Raw genomic sequence first — 20,956 nt, 5'->3', positions numbered from 1 at the left:
ACACCGCTCGCTCAGCCAGACTATATAGCATTGTGTTTACTGCCACTCTGTGTACACCGCTCAGCCACACTATATAGCATTGCGTACTCTGCCAGTCAGTGTGTATATTGCTGGGATCAGTAATACTCCACTCACCGTCAACCACTATATGAGCTCAACATGAGTTCCCCAGAGACCTCCGCTGTGAGCAGCACTCCCAACAACAGCAACAGCCAACGCCCCACGCAAGCTATAACATCCACCCCAGCAGCCAGTGGTCAGCAGCAGCCCTCCCCGGAGGAGAACGTTGTGTCCATCAGTCCGTCGCCAGAGCGATTAATGAGGGCTGCCATTGAGGAGATGATGGGGCCTGATGTGGAGGAGGAGGTCTGGCTCAGGCCAGCATCCCAAGTTAATGTTGAGGACGATGAGGGGTCTGTGTCTGGGGATGTTGGGGTGGCAGAGGTGGTGGGTGGGTCAGACTCAGGAGAAGAGTTGTATGATGAGGATGATGATCGGGACCATCTGTATGTGCCTCAGAGTCCGACCCCGGAAAACATGTTGTATCGTGTGTTTAGGTACTAAAATCTGCGTTCCCTCCCAGTAGTGTTGGGCGAACAGTGTTTGCCACTGTTCGGGTTCTGCAGAACATCACCCTGTTCGGGGTGACTATATAGCAGACTATATAGCATTGTGTTTAATGCCACTCTGTGTACACGGCTCAGCCACACTATATAGCATTGTGTTTACTTCCACTCTGTGTCTGCTGGGAACAGTAGTACACCGCTCACCCGCCACTGTATAGCATTGTGCTCTGTGTCACTGCTGACAATAGTGGTACACCGCTCACCCACCACTGTATAGCATTTCTGTACTGCCACTGTACTGCTGCCAGTCAGCGTGTACTTTAAGGATAAGTGAAATGAGGAAGAAATCCGGTGAAAGAGGGAGGGGCAAGGGAAGAGGTGTTTCCCCTGACGGTTCACGTACAGGCCACAGGGGAGCACCCAAGAAAACCCACTCAATACTGCCCATGTTGTCCAGGACAACAACCCTCACAGATCCAAAAGAACAGGACCAGATAATTACTTGGATGACCTCTCAAGCGTCCAGCAGTGGGTTAAGCAGCACCAGCACATCACGCACGAGGTCCGAGTCCTCAGCCAGTTAAAGTCTGGGCTTTCTTTGAAGACTGCACTGAGGATGTTACCATGGCGATTTGCAAGGTGTGCAAGACCCGCCTGAGCAGGGGGAAAAGTATTAACAACCTCTCCACCACCAGCATGAGCCGCCACATTCTATCCAAACATCCCACTCTGTGGGCAAACGCGGCAGGACAGGGTACCACCAGCAACACTGCCTCCCTTGGGTTCACCAGACTCACCACCAGACCCGCCTCAGCAGCAGCAGTAGCCCAGCCATTGCGTGGTTCACAACATTCACAAACATCAGACGATGCTGACACTGTCACTTTCCGGACTAGTGCTCTTGAGGTCTCCCAGTGTTCATCAAACACAACAACCAACAGCCCTTCGGTGTGCAGCGCTACGGTTGAGTTGTCTGTCTCTGAGATGTTTGAGCACAAGAGGAAATTGCCAGCAAATGACCCCCGGGCCGTGGCAGTAACAGCCAGCCAGCATAGCCAAGCTTCTGGCCTGCGAAATGCTGCCATATCGAGTGGTGGAGACAAACAGCTTCAAGGGCATGATGTCAGTGGCCATCCCACGTTACGTGGTTCCCAGCCGCTACCACTTTGCGCGCTCTGCAGTGCCTGAGTTGCATGAGCACGTGGTCAGCTAAATAACCCGAAGCTTGAAGAATGCCGTTGCCTGCAAGGTTCACCTCACCACTGACACCTGGACGAGTGCGTTCGGCCAGGGTCGATACATCTCCCTTACCGCGCACTGGGTGAACCTTGTGGAGCCTGGCAGCGATTCCTCACCTGCTACGGCGCGGGTGTTGCCCACGCCGCAAACAGCTGGATAACAACAGCAGCACCTACCTCTCTGACTCCTTCTCCTCCAACGCATCTCAAAGCTGTACCTCATCCGGAAATGCTAACCCAGCACCAGCAGCAGTAGGATCGTGGAAGCAGTGCAGCACAGCTGTTGGCATGCGTCAGCAAGCGTTGCTGAAGCTGATCTGCCTTGGGGATAAGCAGCACACAGGGGAGGAAATTTGGAGGGGAATAAAGGAACAGACGGATTTGTGGCTGGCACCGCTGGACCTGAAACCGGGCATGAAGCTAGACACCTGGCACGAACTGGCAATGTACGCAATAGAGGTGCTGGCTTGCCCGGCAGCCAGCGTTATGTCGGAACGCTGTTTCAGTGCTGCCGGAGGCATCATCACAGATCGGCGTATCCGCCTCTCCACAGAAAATGCAGACCGTCTGACTCAAATTAAAATGAATCAATCCTGGATTGGAAACGACTACGCAACACTCCTGGACCCCAACCAAGTAACATGACCGATGAACATCTGGGATGGTTTAGCGTTTCCGGTCCCTGTTTATTGAACCTCTCATCTGTATTACATTTATGACTGCATGGCGGCAAAAAGCATTGCTGCTATATCCGCACGCTTTTTGTCCTCATGCAAGGCCTGGGTTGTTGTGTCTCACAAAGCGTGGCCTTCTCCTCCTGCGCCTCCTCCTGTTCCATCACGTGTGCTGCTGCTGCTGCTGCTGCTGCTGCTGCTGCTGCTGCTGCTGCTGCTGGGTTACCGTTGCCGGTCCCTGTTTATGGAACCTCTTATCTTTATTACATTTATGACTACATGGCGGTACAAAGCATGCTATCCGCACGCTTTTTGTCCTCATGCAAGGCCTGGGTTGTTGTGTCTCACAAAGCGTGGCCTTCTCCTCCTGCGCCTCCTCCTGTTCCATCACGTGTGCTGCTGCTGCTGGGTTACCGTTGCCGGTCCCTGTTTATGGAACCTCTTATCTTTATTACATTTATGACTACATGGCGGTACAAAGCATGCTATCCGCACGCTTTTTGTCCTCATGCAAGGCCTGGGTTGTTGTGTCTCACAAAGCGTGGCCTTCTCCTCCTGCGCCTCCTCCTGTTCCATCACGTGTGCTGCTGCTGGGTTAGAGTTGCCGCGTGGTCCCTGTTTATTGAACCACTTATCTTTATTACATTTATGACTGCATGGTGGTACAAAGCATGCTATCCGCACGCTTCTTGTCCTCATGCAAGGCCTGGGTTGTTGTGTCTCAAAGCGTGGCCTTCTCCTCCTGCGCCACCCTCCTCCTGTTCCATCACGTGTGCTGCTGCTGGGTTAGCATTACCGGTCCCTTTTCCTGGAACCTCTTATATGTATTACATTTATGACTGCATGCCGACAAAAAGCATGTTACCTGTGCAAAGAAAACAGACATTTCCCGCATTTAAAAGACAGTTTTCCCTTTGAAACTTTAAAATCGATTTTCTCAAAAACTATAAGCTCTTTTTGCTAAAAAAATTTTTCCTCTTGTACCCACTCCCAAGGTGCACATACCCTGTAAATTTGGGGTATGTAGCATGTAAGGAGGCTTTACAAACCACAAAAGTTCGGGTCCCCATTGACTTCCATTATGTTCGGAGTTCGGGTCGAACACCCGAACATCGCGGCCATGTTCGGCCTGTTCGGCCCGAACCCGAACATCTAGATGTTCGCCCAACACTACCTCTGACACTGTAGTTACCATTGGCAGGTTTTGGTGCGCCGTATCAATCGTTATGTATAGAGTGCTTGGGGGCCCCATTGTAAAACTTGCATCGGGGCCCACAGCTCCTAATCTACGCCACTGCCCTATTCTTTCTCTTCTTCTTAGATTCTATTGGCCCGTGTCTCTGGAAGTACAGGTCATTTTGACATCCAGTTTTCACCACAACTGACCTCAGGTATGTATTGTTTTAGCTTTTATTGTGGAGAATTATAAGTTTGCTTTAAAGACAACTCCATCGCTCTGTTGGAAATCAGTACCTGTTATTAATATACAAATTATAAGTTTGTGACAAGCTTACGTAGAAATCTCACTTACATACAGCATACACTCACTGTATTCAAAACCATACGCTACAAAAACGAGTATTGCTGAAGGACAAGCAAGGCGTCACAACAGTCAGCTAGAGGCCACCAAACCACCTCTTTCTTACAAGGAAAAACTTTATTCAACCAAACAAGCCTAGGCAGAAAAACACAAAACCACACAAACCAAGCAACTTTCTGTGATGAATTGAAGGGGCAAGTAAAATAAAAAAATTGAACAAAGACACGCCCCCTCCACACCTCCACCTATGAGTAGGAGTGGCCAAAAAATGCTGATTTCCGATTTGGTGGAAATTCCAATTTCTGCCAATGTTGATTACCGATTCTGCAAATTTCCAATTTTTCTGATTTCTGAGGAATCTTTTTTTTTTTGTCATTTTTTTGCATTCTCTAATCTGCCAAATACTTTAGGGTTGACTCGGAAGTACTGGACCAATCAAAGAATGCAGAATTTTACCTCAGTTAAGGTGGCCATACACTTATAGATTTGCAGCAGATTCGACCATCAGATAGATTTCTGTCAGATGCCTGTCAAGTCGAATCTGACAGGAATCTGATGTGTGCCACACACTAGGAACAGATTTCCAATAGATTTCAGAATGAAATCTATTGGAAATCGATCTAAATGCATTATTGGACCATTAGATCCAATGCAACTCCATAGGCTATCAATCTGCTGCCGAAAGCAGATCAACCTAGATTTTCCATTCAGTCAGATAGATCAAATCGATCGAAATCGGCCGCAAATCGATCAATCTGCTGATTCGATAGGATCAGCAAATCGATCGATCTGCTGATTCGATAGAATTGATTTTCAATTGATCGATCTATGGCTGAAATCGACCAGTGTATGGGCCCCTTAATCGGAACACTACAGAAATGTTAGCCCGCTCCCAAGACTCAAGAATACTCAGTAGTATCTGAGTCTTGTGATTGGTCTAAAATGGCCGCGGTAATCCAATTTTCATGGGATCATTCTGCAATAGCCCAATCTACCAATCTTTCAGTTGAGAAATGGACTCACTTATAAAATCTGTGGAAAACAGGGACAAATGAGGAAGAAAGAGGAGCAGAAGGATTTGGTGTAAGAATGAGGACTGTCCCTCCAAAAACGCAATGATAGACAAAGGAACGGAGAGTATTCCATGGTGGAAGGGGGAGGGAGGCGGGGACTTACCTCTTCCTTGGTTTTTTTGGACAGAACTCTCAGCCAATCCCCAATCATGCTTAGAACAGCAGCAAAATAGGCGAGACCCACCAAGATCCAAAACCACACCACAGGCTTGTAGAAGTCAAGATATTCAATATCCGAGCCACCTAGAAAAATTAGGCATCGAGATTAGAGATGTGGTTTAGAGTAATTAACTACAAATAAAAATTTCTCCTCATATGTTTTCCTTAGGTTGGATTACACTGGTCATGGGCTGTTAGTAGTACCATAGTGTAATAGTCTTACCTTCCTGCGGTGAGTCCCGCGGCGTCTCCTGCAGTACTCGCTCGCATAGTGGGACTCCCGCTCTGCCATCCTCCAGTGGCATCCCCGGCATCCCTGCGGCGGTGGTTCAGCACCGGCGCATGCGCAGTACGTCCAGACGGATGCGCTCGGGACAGAGCAGCCTTTATAGGCTGAGGAGGCGTGTCTGATGGGGTGTCAGCTGTGATGTCATCAGCTGACACCCTTTTGCAGGAGGTGCTGTTAATTCTGGGGTGGGCTTTTGCTTTGCCTCTTGGGTGTTCATTAGCTCATTGACCTTGACACTAATCAGTTCACTGGTTCTTGGCCCTTAACTAGTGAGAATTTGTGAGAGCTACATTTCATATATCACGCATCAGCGTCATATATATGTACTCTAGTCAGTCAGTATTATAAATTTGTAATATTGTATATTGATCTGTGTACCGACCCTTGCCTGCCTTTTGACCTCGAATCTGCCTAGCCCCTCTGTACTATTGCCATCTGATATCTGTGTATGACTCATGACTCATGACTCTGACTTTGCTCCTGTTTAATCCTTCCAATTTGACTGACATCTGACTTATGTGTATGACTCTGCCTGTTATTTGATCACCATTTTGCCTAGCCCTTCTGTACTGTAGCCATCTGCTCTCGTGAACGACCTCAGCCTGTTTCTAATTACCCTTTTCTCACTTCATCTCTTCATGCGCCAGTGTGATACATAGCAAGAGGGGGCAGAGGTTGTGACTGCACCTAGGCCCCTTGACCAGAGGTCCTCACTATGGGCCCTCCTTCATCCATTTTATTAGCTTGTCATTGGTGCTGTGCTGGTAATGAACACCTCTGTTGTGCATTGCATAGTGGTAATCCTTAACAAACTGTTTCTTTGCTCTAAATACTCCTCTCTGACATGGCAGCTGTCCTCGGTAGGTTTTGGGGGACCATATCGATAGAGTGCTTGGGGCCCCATGTAAAACTTGCACTGGGGACCCAAGCTCCTTAGTTAAGCCACCGGCTGTTGGGGATGCTGTACAAAGGAGAGGATGCTGCTGCACATGATTAAGGGGGAGCGTATGTATAAAGAAGGCAGCTGCCCATGGGAGATGCAGGTGTAAAAGGTGGCTGCACATAGAATGGGGCCTCCTTCTGTAGTACCTGGAAATGTTGTGCTGCCATGACTAGAAGTTCTTTTCAAAAGGAAAGGCTTAAGGATGTCATACATGTACAGCAAGCCAGCTACATAGATTTCTCACATAGGAGGACACACATATCTTTGACAGAGAGGAATGTAGGGGTTAAAAAAAGAACGCCACAGTACTTAAAACATTAGCAGCTGCAAAGGGTTCCAACATTCTCTCTAGACAGGGGGCCAAGACACCCTCTCCACTGAGTATGGAGACAAGTGAAGAAGTACAAGAAAATAAAGCTATTTTTAAAACAAGAATGAATAACCAAAGCATTGTAGACAAGACACATAACATTTATATTGCACTGTTCTCCTGGTAGACTCAAAGCTGCACCCACTGGTGACCAGGATCATTACAGAGCCTTCCCCAAAGACTCTGGCTTGAGCCTGGATTCAAACCCTGGTCGACGGCTCAAATCCTATCCTGTCCAGCAGTAGCTGGTTAGCGTAATGGTTAAGAGCTCTGCCTCTGACACAGGCAACCAGGGTTCGAATCTTGGCTCTGCCTGTTCAGTAAGCTGCATTTATTCAGTGGAAGACCTTGGACAAGACTCCCTAACACTGATGCTGTTTATAGAGCGTGTCCTAGTGGCTGCAGCTCTGGCGCTTTGAGTCCACCAGGAGAAAAGTGTGATAAATGTTCTAGGTCTGTCTGTGTCTACATCAAAGTCAACAGCCTTAACCAGTATGCTATCCAGATGAAACACAACCTGTCACCCTTAGAAACAGCACTTGATCTCTCTGGTGACAGTTGGAGGCGAAGTTCAGTACAGATGTGTCACTAGCCTAGAGCCAGCAGCACATTCTGTTGATATGGAGGAGGAGGGATGAGGGAGCGTGCGGCGTGAGTAGGAGAACAATGCCCATGACTTCCGCTCAGGAGTGACAATACACCAGTCCAGATTCCTTGTCAATTAATTGAAAGCCGCTGCGCACATGCTAGGTTCTCAGAAGATATGGAGTCTGCCAGCCTTTTGAGCCAATAACCATTTAGCGTGTGTAAAAAAATATCAGTTGTACCATAACGCTAGGAAAGGCTAGGTTCCTACTCAGGCCGTACCACGTCTCAGCATCCGGTGAGTGTATTCAGAGTATTCACCGCTCTCTCTGTCAGCACCACTATTGTCACTGCTACCATTTGAGTCCTCACACCACTAACACTTCTGCTGGGCTCAGAAACAAGCGCCAGTAAGCTCAGACCTCCTGGCAGAAACATAGGTCTACCATTGGCTAGATAAGTGGGAATTCCCCCTAGCAGCAGAGAGTATTCTCATTGGTGCACCACTCAATGAACCAATTAAGATCCTCCCTGGTGCTAGAGAGGATTCCCATTGATTTTTTGCAAAACGGTGATATCCCTACGGTTTTCCCAGACTCCAATACTGGCGCCTGCTCCCGAGTCCACCAGCACTGGTCAGCGCGACTGGAAGACCCAAATGGCAACCGAAGACACAGAAGAGGGCGGGAGAAAAGAGCCCAATGGAAACGCACACTGTCTGTTCCAGTAAGCTTGCACTTATTCTATGCGCATCAGCATTGGATGTGGGCTCTGGTTGGGAATGTTCTGTAGTGGACATGCACAGAGTGATCCCGGCCATGGAAGCAAGGTCCATTACGACGGGCCTAGCACTTGCACACTACTGCCAACCCAGAAGCAGCTTCTGCTGGCTTTTAGGAGAGAACAGAAAGGGGGACAGAGGTGAACGGAAGGAGTGGTAGGCATGAGGACTGCTCCCTGTACAGGTCTGCTCCCCCCATTCCTACAATTTTATTTGTCTCGGATATAAGTATAAATGTGCCCTAATATTTTACTCCAGTAGTACATAGTTTGTTTGCTTGTTTTTTGGGGGAAGCAAAATGTCAAAGCATACTGTAAGCAAGGGGTAAAGTATGTTCAAGGATTACTGTATTTTTCGGACTATAAGACGCTCCTGACCATAAGATGCATTAAGGTTAAGAGGACAAAATCCAGAGGAAAAAAATATATATACTAAACCTGGTGCATCCATGGTGAAGGGACATCTTGTGGATTATGCCCCCTTTGTATTTCTTGCCCCCTTGTGTCTCATGTCTCCCTGTGTCCTCCTCTGCCCCCCATTGTGTCCTCCTGCATACCCCACATGTCCGCCTCTTTCCTCCTTGTGTCCTCCTCTATGCCCCTTTGCGTCCCCCTGTGTCCTCCATTTGTCCCCTTTGTGTCCTCCTGTGTCTCCCATGTGTCTGCCTCTGTCCTCCTTGTGTCCTCCTCTGTGCACCTTTGTGTCCTCCTCTATGCCCCTTTGTGTCCCTCTGTGCTCTCCGTTTGTCCCCCGTGTCCTCCTGTGCATGGACACAGTACAGGGAGTCCCAACATTGCAGTGGGCTGGAGGTTCGTATTGGCAGGTGTTCACAAGTCAGGAACTCCCGGCATTTGGACTAAAAGATGCAGTGACTCCCCCCCCCCCCCCCCCCGCACACACACACACACTTTTGGGGGAGCAAATGTGAGCCTTAGAGTCCAAAAAATACAGTAATATCAATAACTTGTAAATCTAGAGACATGTTTTATATAACGAACCCTTAAAAGTCCCACTTTTAAATGATCTTGTCCATGTTAAACATCCAGGCGCCTACCTGCGACGTAGTCTCCAAATCCAATGGTCGTTAGGGTGATGACTACAAAGTAGAAGGCATCCAGGGTATGCCAGTTTTCGATGTGTTGAAAAATTAAAGCTGGAATAGCAACAAACAGTATACATCCAAATAAAATGAAGATGACAGTTGAGATGATCCGAATTTTCGTCTGACTTACATTCCATTTCTGTAACAAAATAAGAGAAAAGGAAATGTGAGATTAGATTCTGGAAAAAGATTTACTGATTAGTAGAGTTTGACATACTTGAATTGTGTTCTCTAAGAATATTTACACATCAGCATTTTCTTGTATATCCGGTTCAGCACCGCAGTGCCGAAAATCTCATGCATCCGAGCAACATTAACCTCCCATTTATTCGCCTATAACTTTATTGCTACTTATCACAATGAATTGATCTATATCTTGTTTTTTCCGCCACCAATTAGGCTTTCTTTGGGGGGTACATTTTGCTAAGAGCCACTTTACTGTAAATGCATTTTAGCAGGAAGAATAAGAAAAAAACGGAAAAAATTCATTATTTCTCAGTTTTTGCCCATTATAGTTTGAAATTAATATACGCTACCGTAATCAAAACACATGTATTTTATTTGCCCATCTGTCCCGGTTATTACACCATTTAAACGATGTCCCTATCACAATTTATGGTGCCGATATTTCATTTAGAAATAAAGGTGCATTTTTTCAATTTGCGTCCATCACTATTTATAAGCTTATAATTTTAAATATTATAATAACATATTCTCTTGACATGCATATTTAAAAAGTTCAGACCCTTGGGTAACTATTTATGTTGTTTTTGTTTTTAATTTTATTTATTTATTTATTTTTTTAATAAAAAAAGTGTATGTGGGTAATTTTTGGTGTGGGAGGGAAACTGCTAATTTTAAATGTAAAATAATATTTTTTTTTATTAAAAATGTATGCGGGTGCAGTTTACTATTTGGCCACAAGATGGCTACAGTGAAAAAAGTCCTGGATGCGAACGATCTCGCATCCAGGAACTAAAATGCTGGGGAGAAGTTTCCTGAGGGCAGAAATACCGTGCTCTCTGGAGAGAAAGCGTCGGTATTTCTGCGGGGAAGTTAGATCGGTGAATGGGAATTATATTCCCATTCACTGATCGGGGGGCTAGCGGCAGGCAGCGGGAGCGCGCGCGGGGGCGCGCCCGATCGCGCGCACGAGCTGGCGACAGCAGCAGACGAGAAAGCTCGTCCAGATAGGCCGAACCGGATATTCCTGCATTCAATATTAGGTAAGAGAACAGATAATACACTGAAGAAACTAGCTGCCTTGTGCTGCCAAAACAGCGTGGACAGGTTCTCTTCCCATCTCGTGTCATTCATAGCGTGTAACTCTGCATGTACGCTGTTTCCCTGAAAATAAGACCTACTCCGAAGCTAAACCCAAGCATGATTTTTCAGGCTTTTTGTGGATAGTCAAAATCTAAGCCCTGCTTCAATAATAAGCCCCAGAAACAGTTCATGAACAAAGTCAATTTAAATAATATATAGGCAGCTGTGGTATAAATGTAAACGAGTAAATTATACTGCCTGTAGAATGCAACAAGACAGACAAACAAACAAACACAGAACATTTATATCGCACTTATCTCCTGGCGGACTTAAAGCGCCAGAGCAGCAGCCACTAGGACGCGCTCTATAGGCAGTAGCAGTGTTAGGGAGTCTTGCCCAAGGTCCCCTACTGAATAGGTGCTGGCTTACTGAACAGACAGAGCCGAGATTCGAACCCTGGTTTCCCATGTCAGAGGCAGAGCCCTTAACCATTACACTATCCAGCTAGCCAGACCCTTCAGCAAGGAAAGCAGACCCCTTAAAATATTTGCACTCAAAAGACCCCAGGAGACCCAAGACATTAAGGGTTGGTGCCAGGCTTTTTGTAAATATAGATAGTTGCACATGGACAATAAAGCAGCAGAGGCAGCCATATTATTCCACGAAAAAAAAAAAAAAAACACATATATACAGTAAGTAAATAAATACATATTCTACTTACATAACATATGAATTGTACTGTCCATGTTTTGATTTCAGTCCTTTGTATATAGTAAATAAAGAGAAAACTGTTCCAGGTATTTTCCATCTTTACTGCCTCAGACTGAAGCCAATCCTGATGTGATTCCCTCCCTTACTCTTTTTTTCTCCTAGAAACTGCGCTGTCATATCTAGTTTGCTTTGTAAACACACATGAGCATGAGCACAGCATAGATCATATTTCAGCACCTTCTCAGCCTCATTTCTCACTGAACTGCCCTCAGCCAATCAGTGAGGAGCAGGAATGTGGTGTGTGGGGAGATAACAAGATTCCCTCTTCTCTGCAATGTACTAGAACAGAGCCAGGCTGACTGAGATAAAATTCATTACAGTAGAAACGTTAATGGTTATATTGTAATGCTTGCAATGCAGGGTCAGCAGGTAGATTACATAATAAACACGGAGCAGTGGGTAAATGGAATTTGAATTTATGGCTTTCTGTAAATATAGATTGTTGTACAAGGAGAAAGGAAACAGTCACAAGAATTTCATAATGGAATTCAGAGTTTGGAGAGTTATGATGATCTAGAATTTGATGACACGACTGTTTGAATAAATAATTATGTTTTTTGTTGTTCAAAAATAAATGTGGACTGTTGATCAAGAAAAAATTTGGCATCCCCTGAAAATAATCCCTCATGCATCTTTTAAATTAAAATTGAATATTTTCGGGGAAACTCTGTATGTTTGTAATTATTTATTGCATATTGCGGCATAAAACAAGAAAAATATACTTACTTCAAACATGTCCTCTACTCGTGCTATGCCCTTGCCAAATATGGTTCCTAGCTGATCTCCAACCCCAGCCAATAAGAATCCAAATAACGGAATTCCCAGCAGGGCATAGATAATGCAGAAAATCTTTCCTCCCTTTGTTCGCGGAGAGATATTTCCAAATCCTGCAAACACAAAAAAGCCATGAAAGGACATCATGACAAATGAATACAGGTCATAATTGTAAAATATAATGCTACCTCGTGGTATTAGTACTACAAGGCAGTTAGGGGTCACTAATAAGACACCATTTTTGGGGAAGTCTTCTGTTATGGGCTCCTTGCAGTCTAATCTGTTGAAGAATTTTGTATATATATATATATATATATATATATATATATATACATATATACTATATATATATATATATATATATATATATATATATATATACACACATACACACACACACACATATATATATATATATATATATATATATATATATATATATATATATATATATACATATACATATACCACAGTCTGGCATAATGTATAATTAAAAACATAAGTCCCACGTCACAGCAGCCAGTAACGCAGCCTAACTCACAGCACTGTAAAATCAATTGTGCTGTTCACAGTGCACACGTTGCGTTAGGGTATAACGCTGCACGTTAAATGAAAGTGCAGCATGCTGTACGTTATACCCCATAGAGCTGTGTTAGATTGTTTGCACATGCTCAGTGACTAGCCACAGGGCTAATTAATATTCACTGCACTGTGGTGACTCATGGTGGGACTCCTGGTGTTGTCCGGATCATGAACTAATCGTTCATTTGATCCGGATCTTTTTTGTGAGTCGAATCATCCGGATCATCACAATGAAAGATTCGGTTCACAGTGGATGTCTGTCTGGAAGAAACAGGAACATACAGAATGTTCAGTGCAGGGAAAGTCCTGTCCTGCTAGTCATTTCACCCCCAGTCTGCTTCCCTAGTAAAATGATTCAAATTATTTGTTTCAAAGATCCGGGTCTTTTCAATGATCCGATTCGAATCATCCGAATCCTTAAAAAGATCCGGACTTCCCATCACTAACCTGGAGCGGCTGCTTTGAGAGCCGCATAACACAGCTCAATCTGATGTCCAACTTCAACACCACCATGCGTTGCGTTAGGGGCACGTTATGCGACCATAACGTCCACTAAAATGCAACGTCTTGGTGGGAAATTATCCTTAACCCAAAGTAATGTCATCTGTGTGAAAATAAGGACTTCCCATGTAGTCACATTTAGGTAGTACTGGAGGATGCCATCTTGTCTTATAATATAATATCCAGTTTAATCAATAGAACAGAACATTAATATGTTTCAGACCATCTAGCTTTGTACACAGAGGCCCATATGAACATGAACTTTTTCTCTTAAGTTTTTTCCTAAGAGATATTTTTTCATATTGTATTTGAAATAATTTTTGAACTCTTTGCAATTGAAAAAGTACCAAAAAGTAGATGAAAAAAAAACATCAAAATTATTTTGAGTATTTGATTGCTCACTGGCGGTTTAAAAAGCTTTTTATTCACGAGTTGTGCAAACATCACCTAGTAGAAAACGCAAGAGTAAAACGTTAATTACATATGGGTCACCAGCTCTCTCAAGCGTCGCCAATCGTCACCAGCATCACCAACTTTGGCAGTCTGAAGAGCTCAGGGCTACACATTGATCGACAAGTTTCAAAAGAGAAAGTGAAAGTAAATGTATTAACTCCTTTAAGCGCAATTGTTTGTTCTGTTAGGGCTTATATAGTAGTGCAGCTGATATGCTTTCAAGCACCAGAGCCCTGTTTGAAATTGAGAATCTTGGCCAATTGCTGGCTGTTGGGCATCAGGGCATGACACAGGAAAATAGAAACTAAGAGAGAGCAAGATGTTTCAAAACACATTAGTAGTGTTGATGTGTTAAAAATTGGTCATCAGGAGGATTTGGATTTCACCTTGAATCTTATACACATGGACCATGGCAGGGTGTATTACCTCACCCTTGTTGCTACCTCTGGCCTCCATGTTGCATTCAAGTTCTCTGATATTTCCTCCTTCTGGCCTTCTTCCTTCCCTGCATATGGTCACAACCCATAAATCCATACCCCACTTGAGTATAATTATATTTGAGTGGAGGCATGGTTCTGGGGATGGAACTATGTCCTTGCTAATGCTATGTCCTTGCCTGGTGAGTAGGTGGAACTGTGGCCATGGATGGTCACTTCCTGTACTCCGATACCTGGAGGTTTACGTAATGTGTGTATATATATATATATATATACACATATACATACACACAGTTGTTTTCACTCATAGTTAGTGGCTGGCTGAGGCCATTTATTGTCAAACAACTGTGTTTACTCTTTTTAAATCATAAACACTACACAAACTTCCCTAAATGACCCTGATCAAGAGTTTACATACCCTAGTGACTTGACATAAATGAATTTTAATGGGTATTAAAGGTCGCCATCTTCGCCTGTGATCCGTTTGCTTATTGGTGTGTGTGTGTGTGTGTGTGTGTGTGCGTGCGTGCGTGCGTGCGTGCGTGCGTGTATAAAAGGTCACTGAGTTTCTGGATTCCTGACAGACCCTTCCATCTTTCATCTAGTGCTGCACTTATGTATTTTTAATTCTAAGTCATGGGGAAAGCAAAAGAAATGGCAAAGGATCTGTGGGAAGAGTTGAACTCTAGACAACTGGAAAGGGATATAACAAAATATCCAAGGAATTGAGAATGCCAATCAGCAGTGTTCAAACTCTAATTAAGAAGTGGAAAATTATGTGTTCTGCTGAAACTAAACCAAACCCAAAAACACACAGATAAATTAATTGGCTTCCTCCTAAATTGGTCCTAGACTACGATACATACGCTACACACAACTGTTCCGATTTTGAGAGTTCATCCCTATAATTGCACCAGAATGGCGCTCATGGGCAGCAGACGGGATGCTGAATTGCCCCTCAAGTGCGCAGTTCAGCTGTCCGGCTGAAAGAGGCTTCAAGCTGGCTAAACACTAACATTATTTTTCTTTTTTGTTTTAAAGAGAATCTGTATTGTTAAAATCGCACAAAAGTAAACATACCAGTGTGTTAGGGGACATCTCCTATTACCCTCTGTCACAATTTCGCCGCTCCCCGCCGCATTAAAAGTAGTCAAAAACAGTTTTAAAAAGTTTGTTTATAAACAAACAAAATGGCCACCAAAACAGGAAGTAGATTGATGTACAGTATGTCCACACATAGAAAATACATCCATACACAAGCAGGCTGTATACAGCTTTCCTTTTGAATCTCAAAAGATCATTTGTGTGTTTACCTTCTGTCCCCTGCTTCACTCATGCACTGAAGTGACAGGCTTCCTGCAGACAGCTCTGCCTGTGCCTGTGTTTGTAATTCCTCAGTATGTGTCAGCCAGCTACTTTCACAGCCAGAGGAGGATTTTTATCCAGCTCTCTTCTATCACTGATAAGATAGCAGAGACGCTGCTGGCTTATGTAAATAAAACACACACTGGAGTGTGCATAGAGGAACAGACCAGCACGGAAGAGTTGGCAGCCTTCCAGACACAGGCCGACAAGTCTGACAGGGGAAAGATAGATTGATTTATTACAGAGACAGTTATAGTTGAAAGTGCTACTGTAAGGCAGAGCACATTAGAACAGCTTTAGGAACTTGTAGGATGGTAGAAAAAATGTTGTAATTTTTGGTACAGAGTCTCTTTAAGTCTTTTAAATTCAACACATTTTTGGATTGATTGATTGTATTGTATTGTTTGAAAGCCAAACAAAAAGTGTCAACAATTTTAGGAAACTTTATTTTTCTTGATTGAAAAAAAAAAAACACTACATTTTTCTGTACAATTAATCATTTTTATTGGCATAAATAAAAAAATTAACAGCTTGGTTCGTTTGTGTAAAATATGAAGCAACACACATCCACACACACATACACACACACACACATTGACACACTGAATGGAGTCTTTGAGGAGGATAGACCTAAAATGTAACTTTTAATTGATAATCTCTGAAAAGTAGGTAGGGACAGACAACAATTATAGTGACACACAATGCATTACCTAACTAGCATCAAAGAGGAACCCTATAGGAGATTTGTATCAGGATTATACTAAACTAGAAGTGAACCCTCCCTTTGCTCATGCTAAAAAATTATAACCCTCAACCAAAGAAAACTCTACGTGTTTCACCTTTTAAAGAGAATCTGTATTGTTAAAATCGCACAAAAGTAAACATACCAGTGCGTTAGGAGACATCTCCTATTACCCTCTGGCACAATTTCGCCGCTCCTCGCCGCATTAAAAGTGGTTAAAAACAGTTTTAAAAAGTTTGTTTATAAACAAACAAAATGGCCACGAAAACAGGAAGTAGGTTGATGTACAGTATGTCCACACATAGAAAATACATCCATACACAATCAGGCTGTGAACAGCCTTCCTTTTTAATCTCAAGAGATCATTTGTGTGTTTCTTTCCCCCTGCAGCTATCTTCCACTGAAGTGTCAGGCTGTTTCTTCCTGCAGAGTGCAGACAGCTCTGCCTGTATGTAATTCCTCAGTATGTGAAAGCCCAGCCAGCTCAGAGGAGGATTTTCCAGCTTGTAAAAGATAAGAGAGCAGAGAGAAGCTGCACTAATCTAAATAACCCACAGGCAGTGTGCATAGAGGGGCCTGGAGGGGGGAGATGCATCACAGAACCACAACACTGAAGAACTTGGCAGCCTTCCAGACACAGGCCGACAAGTCTGACAGGAGAGAGATAAGTTGATTTATTACAGAGATGGTGATAGTAGAACGTGCTGCAGTAAGCCAAAACACATTAGAAAAGATTTTGGAACTTGTAGGATGGAAGAAAACCGGATGAAATTTTTGTTACGGAGTCTCTTTAAATTGAGGCTAAAGTGCTATAGTGCAGAATGAGAGTGCATCACAAACAAGGTAGCATAATTATATGCAAAAGTCACAGCATAATAGCAGCATAATGTGGCTGCATCTTTAGCAATTTTGCTGCTATTGTGCTGTGACATTTGTATAAAATGATGCTACATTGTATGTGATCAGGGGAGGACTGGCCCAGGGGGACGGGGGGCAATTGCCCCCCGGGCCGCCCGAATCTTAAGTAATTAGGGCCGGCCGCTGCTATACGCAGCGGCCGCAGACACACCACAGGTGACAGGTTCGCAGTGGGGATCGCAACCTCGCGCGATATTTCCCGGCAAGTTGAAGTATCCAATCAGAGAAGGGGCTGAGGCTGCCGGCCGTGGTGTGCCCTTGTGCGTGGCCGCGCCTGCGGAGGATGTGAGCGGCACAAGGACACAAATAGCTTAGGTCCACTCCGGCCCGGTGGGTTGACCCTGTTTGACTCAGCCCCCCGCCTGGAGCCATTGCCGCCCGCAACGTGCTGCTGTGCCTGCGGTGTCATCGGAGTGAGCTGTCTCACTCTTCAGCTTTCTGTGCTGGGGGGGCTGGGGGCCTGGAGCTGCGGCTACGAGTGGCTGGCTGGCTGGAGGAGTCGGACACTCTGGGGGCTGGGAGTCGGAGATGCCACCTATAGCTGCTTGCTGCTGTGGAGGAGGAGGTGTAGGACTGAGGAGACAGGAAGATAGAGGAGGTCGGGTCCAGGTTGCCAGAGGAGAAGGTGGTTTTTATAAATTTTGTTTCTGTACTTATTCTCCCTTCTTGTCACTGACTTACACACACTTTGCTGCCTGCCTGCTACTGCTGTCAAATTCAATTCTCTGCCCAGGCCAGTGCCCTCTGAGTTTTTTTTTGTGTGATAATCATCCCCATTCTGACCCTGGCCTGAGGGGAAATGTTTTTTCTTCTTGTGGTGTGATTGGCGGCAGGGGAGGGGGGAGGCAGGCAGTTAGGCACTGTCAAACAGGTAGTTGGAGGGGGGGGGGGGGTAGGTGTCAGACAAGTAGTTTGTATGGTGGGTGGGCAGGAGTGGGGTTAGGCATCACCAGGTAGGTAGGTTTGTGTGTGTGTGTGTGTGTGGGGGGGGGTTGTTTAAAGGAGTTATCAGGCATTTTTAATGAAATAAGTGCTACTTACCCGGGGCTTCCTCCAGCCCCACGCTCCCAGCATGTCCCTCGCCGCAGCTCTGCAGTCAGCCATTCGCTGCCGCTGCCTCCCAGTCCCCGGCGATGGCACCAGTCTGACCTGGATGTCGGCCACTACTGTGGGAGCAGCACTGTCAATCACCGCCACGTGGACCGGAGTGTACTGTGCAGGTGCAGTAGTTCTGCGTCTGCACAGTACGCTCTGGTCTATGTGGCGGTGATTGACAGTGCCGCTCGCACAGGCGCAGTCGGCCTGACGTCATCGCCGGGGGCTGGGAGGCAGCGGCAGCGAACAGCTGACTGCAGAGCTGCGGCAAGGGACATGCTGGGAGCTTGGGGCTGGATGAGCCCTGGGTAAGTAGCACTTATTTTCATAAAAAAAAAAAAAAGCCTGATAACTCCTTTAAGGTTAGGCATCAGACACAGACAGGTAGATTGTGCGGAGAAATGGGGTTAGGCATCAGGTACATAGTGTGTGTGTGTGTGTGTGTGTGTGTGTGTGTGTGTGTGTGTGTGTGTGTGTGTGTGTGTGTCTGGGGCTGTTAGTCATTACAATTTGAAGATTTGCACACAAGAAAGATATGGCTTTGGGCTGGGGATGCCGTGAAACGGGCCTCTAGTTTGTGTTGTCCCCCCAGGCCAAAAGGTCCCAGTCCTCCCCTGTATGTGATGCACTCTCAGTCTGCACTATAGCACTTTATTTCTCACCCCTGATGAAGCTTCTATTTCGGAGTTTAAACATGTAAGGTTTTCTCTGGTTGAGGGTTATAATTATTTAGCATGAGAAAGGGAGGGTTCAGTTCTAGTTTAGTACAACCCTGAGGCAAATCCAGTATAGGGCTCCTCTTCGATGCTGGTTAGGAAGTACATTGTGTGTCACTATAACTGTTGTCTGTCCCTCAGAGGCATAACTAGACTTAATAGGGTTCCCCTGCAAAAATGATAGCTTGGGGCCCCGTTAGTCCCCAAACCCAATGGGGGACATGTGATCGGGAGCCAGCGAATGGCAACAGAGAGTGTTCTGCTGTTAACCTCCTGAGCATTACGCCACTCAGGAGGTTTTGTTACTTTTTGCCCGATCGTTTAATATTTGTGCCAAACAAGTGTAAACCCTCTAGCTAGCGCTAGGCTAGCTAGAAGAAGTGTCTGGCACCCTCCGATCGCTGCCGCTCCTCCGTTTATACATTGCCCAGCCTGGATCCAGCGATCGGCGCAGCCTCCCCAGACAGCTCCGGTCTTCACTATGGGGAGGATTGCACATGTGGAGGATTGCGACGTCATGACGTCATGCGCAAACCCGATCCTCCCCATAGAGAGACCGGAGCTGTGCCAGGAGGCTGCGCGATCACTGGATCCAGGGGGGGGGGGGTAACGTATAATCGGGGGGATCGGAGGGGATCGCAGGGGAGCGGCGGGGGCCCGGGACTTTTCCTAGCTAGCCTAGTGCTAGCTAGAGGGTTTACACTCATTTGGCACAAAAATTTAATTATGGGGGACTCCTGGGGCCACAGAGCGGTATGCCTGACACAGTGTCGGGCATACCGCTAAGGAGGTTAAGCAGCATCTGGAAGCAGGAATAAATTACACACTCTCCTGCACGGTTTTTGTGAGCGGACATGTAGGTTTTTTTGTTAATTGGCTGGACTTGTGGTTGGGGAGAGGGAGGAGGAAAAGCCTCTGGACCCCCCTGCGATGGCAGGGGTCACAGGGGTGATTGTTATGCCCCTGCTGTCCCTGCTTACTTTTTTAGAGATTTTCAATTACATTTTTCTATCCAGTGTGTTTAGTTAAATTCAGGTTACTGAGTTTTTGATTTGTGTATGGCCAACTTTAGAGTCTTGTGTAACATTCCCTTAAGACTTGGAACTGCATGAACTGACATAAGCTATGTGCAGAGGAGCAATGGCTGTTAAAAGTCTGGACAGATGGGAAGAAAATCAAGTGAAGAGGGCAATCCCTATCCCTGTCAGCCAACCTGCAACAGATGTAGAGCAAATAAAAAAGTGGCACTTCTGAGCATATTTTTACACAAAAATGAAAAGACACCAGAGGTCAAATGAATATGGAGGCTGCCATATTTATTTCCTAATGGAAGTTGCCCGGCTGGACCTCCACCCCCTGGTCCTGTGTCTCTAATAATTTTAGCCATAGACCTTGAACAAGCATGCCGATCGGGTGTTCTGACTGAAGTCTGACTAGATTAGCCACATGCTTGTTTCGGGGTAATGACTTAGACACTACTGCAGCCAGAAGATCAACAGGACTGCCTGACAACTGGTATGGTTTAAAAGGAAATAAAAATGGCAGCCTCCATATCACTCTTACCTTGGGTTCACTGATAAATATATAAATAAATAAATACAGGTAAAAATCCAAAATAATGCTTGCTAAATGACTTGGCATGTATGGAGTTGATACAGATTAAATTATTTCTCAGTAAACAGTTGTACTTTTGTTGTAGCTGGATCATTAACTACTTAGAAATATACTGCATAAAAAAGAGAAATATCCTGCACTGCTACTATATATGCTTATGTCCTTATTTAGTAATGCAATCCAGGGCAGCTTTCCTACTGGGTGGTACCATACGGGCTGTAAAAAAGTGGAAACATGGGAGAAAGAACTTCAATAGTGCATTAATCTTCTTTATTAGGAAATCGGACAATTAAAGCAGTATAAAACCCTGACATAATATTCAATAAAAACATTTTTATATGCCATACGGTTAGCATATAAGTATTATTATTCATTTAGAAATTATACGTTCCTAAAGTACAC

General features: G+C 45.1%; 1 protein-coding gene across 2 annotated transcripts in view; it reads right to left on the bottom strand.

Annotated features, from left to right (window-relative positions):
* Positions 1–20,956, bottom strand: part of LOC137504486 (potassium channel subfamily K member 2-like) — a 255,108-nt gene that overhangs the window by 74,015 nt on the left and 160,137 nt on the right. For both annotated transcript variants that reach the window (XM_068232963.1, XM_068232964.1), the window contains 3 exons: positions 12,084–12,244; positions 9,273–9,459; positions 5,195–5,334 (listed from right to left, as the gene is read on the bottom strand). In XM_068232963.1, the coding sequence (XP_068089064.1) occupies positions 5,195–5,334; positions 9,273–9,459; positions 12,084–12,244 (488 nt within the window). The remainder of the gene's footprint in view (positions 1–5,194; positions 5,335–9,272; positions 9,460–12,083; positions 12,245–20,956) is intronic.

This window comes from Hyperolius riggenbachi, chromosome 4 (assembly GCF_040937935.1).
Source record: "Hyperolius riggenbachi isolate aHypRig1 chromosome 4, aHypRig1.pri, whole genome shotgun sequence".
Taxonomy (NCBI): domain Eukaryota; kingdom Metazoa; phylum Chordata; class Amphibia; order Anura; family Hyperoliidae; genus Hyperolius; species Hyperolius riggenbachi.
The sequence above is the reverse complement of the archived record's forward strand: the minus strand, read 5'-3'. Positions and strand labels throughout refer to the sequence as shown.